General features: G+C 41.5%; 1 protein-coding gene across 1 annotated transcript; it reads right to left on the bottom strand.

Annotated features, from left to right (window-relative positions):
• Nucleotides 1–1,264: 1,264 nt before the first annotated feature.
• LOC118417899 (histamine H3 receptor-like) lies at nucleotides 1,265–3,684 on the bottom strand. Its single transcript, XM_035823655.1, has 2 exons — nucleotides 2,848–3,684; nucleotides 1,265–2,431 (listed from the first exon to the last, which is right to left on the bottom strand). Exons 1-2 carry the CDS (start codon nucleotides 3,592–3,594, stop codon nucleotides 1,598–1,600), a joined length of 1,581 nt encoding a protein of 526 aa, XP_035679548.1. The 5' UTR covers nucleotides 3,595–3,684; the 3' UTR covers nucleotides 1,265–1,597.
• Nucleotides 3,685–4,301: the final 617 nt, after the last annotated feature.

The following is a 4,301-nucleotide window of genomic DNA, read 5'->3' as shown; positions in this document are numbered from 1 at the left end:
CAGATTTTCAGTACTTGGGGGATTGCAACTCATAAAAAACTTTGTAATGGTCTCCAAATATATAGGGAAGTCTTTTTGTATGCATATAGTGCAACAATTTCATATCTACCAGTACAAGACAGTATTGATCGAGGAAATCAATAAATATTTGGATCAGGTCAAATTGCAACGTCTTAACTATCTTCACTACCGAGGATAGACGTTAATTTTGGGGGACCCTTGGACGAAGAAAAATTGAGCCAACTGAATGTATCCATTTAAGAGATTATCAATCAGACATAATTGGTTAATTAAGTGTGACAGAATGTTAATTACAAGAGACCCAGAGGTACTGCCCCTAAAACTGTGTCTTATCCTGGGCAGCCTTTTTGGAAATGGTGACTGTTTTTAATGATCGGCATGCGCAATACAAGGGGCTATAACCTCGCGTTTTACGTCGTTGCTTACTTTACATGACTCTTCGATCTTTTCATGTCTACTGGAATATAAAGGAAACTGCTGCAATTTGTCCAAACCTGCCCTCCTCCTCCCAACCCATACGAACCTGTGTGAAATGTTTATGGCATGGCTTAAGAATAAAATTATTTACTCTGTACGTACCAAACCGGCAAATGTGGTATCTTGTTTTCATTTTGGAATTTGTTACAGTCCCCTTTCGTTCCTTGTTTGATCAAAATGATAGAAATTGTTGCCTGGTATCCAAAGTTACTATGCCTTTTTCCTCTCTGTGGATGCAAGAGTATAACTTGTCATGTTGAGATGCCATCCAACATTGTAATCGGGCTCGACTTGACTACCAACTGTACGGTACTAAAGCGCCCCCTATAGACGGCTAACAGTACTTCATCCGACAATTAGTTCTCAGTGCAACTCACGTTACAAATCCACACAGGACGTAGCTACGTAGAAAGTAGATCCCCCCACTTAAGAAATGTGAGTAGCACTAAAAGTTGATATCCCTCATGCGTTTTGACAAACCGATATTGCTAAACCCATATAGTCCTACATACTTAACATTAAACAGATGCGAGAAGTCGAACGTTTTTGTTAGATTAGACCTATAATACAATAAAGATATTCATTTTTGTCTTTGTTTTTAACTGCTCGGTTGAGCAATAATATACAATGATCATTCATATATATCATTGACGTATGACCATGGGCACCAGACCACAAGATAATTACACAACTTAAAACATCATGTCTAATAGCTTCAAGTTTATTCAAACTACTGTATATATGTAACGAAAGAAAAGGCGTCGAAAATTAAAACGGCCGTGTTCAAAAGGGTAAGAAAAACATGACTGTAACTAGGTCCATGAAATAATACATAGATTATGCATACATTTCCGTTCCCACTGTATAATCAAGCTATATATTTTTATCGATACATTTCTGCAGGTATGTCTTTCAACACTCAACATGTTTATCAGGTGTTAATATTCACATGAGACGAAGGTAAAAATACTACTACTTCACATCTCTTGCTACATTATGACACCATTACAAGTGACGAAAGCACATATCATCATAAGACAAATTCAACACGAACTGCAAACTAGTACGGAATATCCATGAACGTTTCTTCATCATCATCTCAAGCTTGTTCGTCTGTCCGAAACTCCGTCCTTTCTTCACAAACGACCGAGACGCCTGGTTTATAATTTTGTTCGGTCTCTACGGGCTCTTGTTCCGGCAGGAAAGTTATCTTACACCACTGGCAGATGAGAGCCTGGAACGCTGCCCGGAACTGGGTATGGAAAGCGGCATAAACGATAGGATTCACGGTAGAGTTTAGCCAAAGCAACCAGAAGGACACTTCGTACAGCTCGTCAACAATGCAGGACGAACAGAGAGTTCGGATGAGGGTGAAAATTGTAAACGGTGTCCAACAGATAGCAAACACGACCACTACGATGGCGAGTGTCTTTGCTACGCGCAGTTCCCGACCCATGTGATCATAGGACGTCTTCTTTTTTACCCGCAAAGGTCTATGGGAAGCACCTGTGGAGGAGCTGCTGCTGGCAAGAGTCATTAACGATGTCATTTCCGGTGCAAGGGACGACGGGACGTCCTCAATATTGGAGGACCCCCTCCCACCCCTTCTTCTAATAGATGACTGAAAAGCTTTGTACTCGTCCTTACGTTTTAACTTCGCTTTGGCCCTTTCGCGGATTTCTTTGTAGACTTTGAAGTAAAAGAAGGACACGCTAACGAAAGGGGTGAAGAACTCCACCACGGAGGCTGTGAAGGTGAATGGGAAATTGTCGTGGAAGGGTACAAAACACTTCCGGTCAGGGATGAGTCTCCTTCCGGTGACGTGCTCCCAGCTCACGATGGCGGGACCGTACAGCAAAAAGGCTATGATCCACACAAGGCCCATTTGGATGTACGTGTTCTTCTTAGAGTTATGGAGCTTGTATTTAACAGCCTGTGTGAAGACGAATTCAATCAGTTACATTTCAATCATAAGCTCTCTCTGATTGCTGTATACTTACCAAGGACATAGTGTCCTTGATTTGAGACTGATGTTGAGCATATCAAAAGTTTTGCGTCAAAATATAGTACCTCCTTCTATTCTATTTCATTCTTTTCTATTCTATTCTATTCTATCCTATTCTATTCTATTCTATTCTATTCTATTTCATTTATTTCCACGAAAATACAGTATACAGAAAGTAAAGTTGAATGATATAAAACATCATGTGAGAGAGAGGTTGTTCGTTTCACAGCATATACTTATAGCCAATAATAATGACTTGTTTTATACAACTATGACCGACTTTTGCTTTAGTGTTTAAAAAGATATCACTTAACAAACAATGTTGACTTTGAAAATATCTTTACCTGTGTGACGCATCGATAACGGTCCCAACTGATCGCCATGATGTTCAGAGTCGAGGCCGAGCAGATGCAATAATCCAACGCCAACCACGCCACACACATGGAGTGCCCCAGTGGCCACACACCCGTGAGAATGTACGGCGTGTAAGGAGGCATTGCCAACAGTCCTATCATCAGATCAGCCACGGCTAAGTTCATCAGGAAATAGTTACTGGTGGTCTGGAGGGTCTTGGTCTGCCAGAAGGCCACGATGACCAGAAGGTTGCCGAAAACCGTCATCAGGATGACCACTGTGATGAGGAGAGCCAAGATGGCGGACACGGTGTACGAAAATGGCGGCTGCGTTGTTGTGACTGTGATGTTTCCGTGGGTTGTGCCATCAGATGTGTTGGTCGGCGTCCAGGTAGTTGCGAATGACACGAAATAATCTAAAACGCTTTCCGTTGCTGCCATCGAAGATGTCACATTTGGAAGCTGTGTGGCCAACATTTCGTCGTAGGAGACAGACGCCATTGCCGCTACTGAAGACAGTGAATACTGTGTGTGCAAAGACGGCAATCTGTATTGGAAAGAATCATGAAGAGTCAAACGTAATGCCTCTTGGCAATTGGGTGATTTAAGTGTCTGCAACGCATGTCTTCTGACGTTGAGAAGCATACTGAATGGACTCCCTGGGGTGCTATTGGCACAGAACATTCGTTTCAGACTTGCAGTTATTATAAAAGCCCATGTTTCTGGGTGCAATGCCATTTCTCAGCTACAGGGTTTACTGATAAGGTGCCTCTATGATATGTGTAACGTGCTATGCATGTACATTTTCGACATTAACTGATTTCACATGTGGCCGACTCCTGTAGTGCTAATCCCAGAACTTAAAGTATTATGGGAGGACGGTGAAGAGATTTTCACCATGTCTTCTTGTGAGCCCTTTTGCCATGCAATAAGTCTTACCCAAGATAAGAGTGACGTATCTTAAAGGCACCTGGAGATACGAAGAATAGAAGCGTGATTACGATTTGTGAGTGAGATAAAGTCGCCAGCCGAAAGTTCCAAAATGTTCATATACATATATATCCACACATCTCTGTGCACAGTACGAATTCATCGACAGTTAAGAAAATCCAAACAATAAAATAGCAACGTAAAGCAGATATAAGATGAAATCCCCACGACTAATCACGACTAAAGTTTAGACGAGCATAAACGCTCCTGATGTGTTGAAAAATCGATCGCGAGAAGCGGTGAACAACCTCAAATGTCTTTGACATTCATATGAGATAGGAACAATCCACTGTATCATTTTCGGGACAGTTCATCAAAGCCATGTAACAGCAACATAGTGATTTCAATGCTATGAGGTTTAGGCTGTTGGCGGAGTAACGTACAGATATAAATGAATAAAACAGTTGAAAGCATGGAAAGCGTGGATCTTTTCATATTCGTTGACTCTCTAAAAT

Source organism: Branchiostoma floridae, chromosome 6, assembly GCF_000003815.2.
Source record: "Branchiostoma floridae strain S238N-H82 chromosome 6, Bfl_VNyyK, whole genome shotgun sequence".
NCBI lineage: Eukaryota > Metazoa > Chordata > Leptocardii > Amphioxiformes > Branchiostomatidae > Branchiostoma > Branchiostoma floridae.
The sequence above is the reverse complement of the archived record's forward strand: the minus strand, read 5'-3'. Positions and strand labels throughout refer to the sequence as shown.

Bases quoted from the DNA above. Each gene is read 5' to 3' on its own strand.
- LOC118417899 (XM_035823655.1), bottom strand. From the start codon at position 3,594: ATGGCATTGCACCCAGAAACATGGGCTTTTATAATAACTGCAAGTCTG. The intron at 2,432-2,847 runs GTAAAGATATTT...GTCTTCACACAG, and splicing joins GTTATCGATGCGTCACACAG to GCTGTTAAATACAAGCTCCA.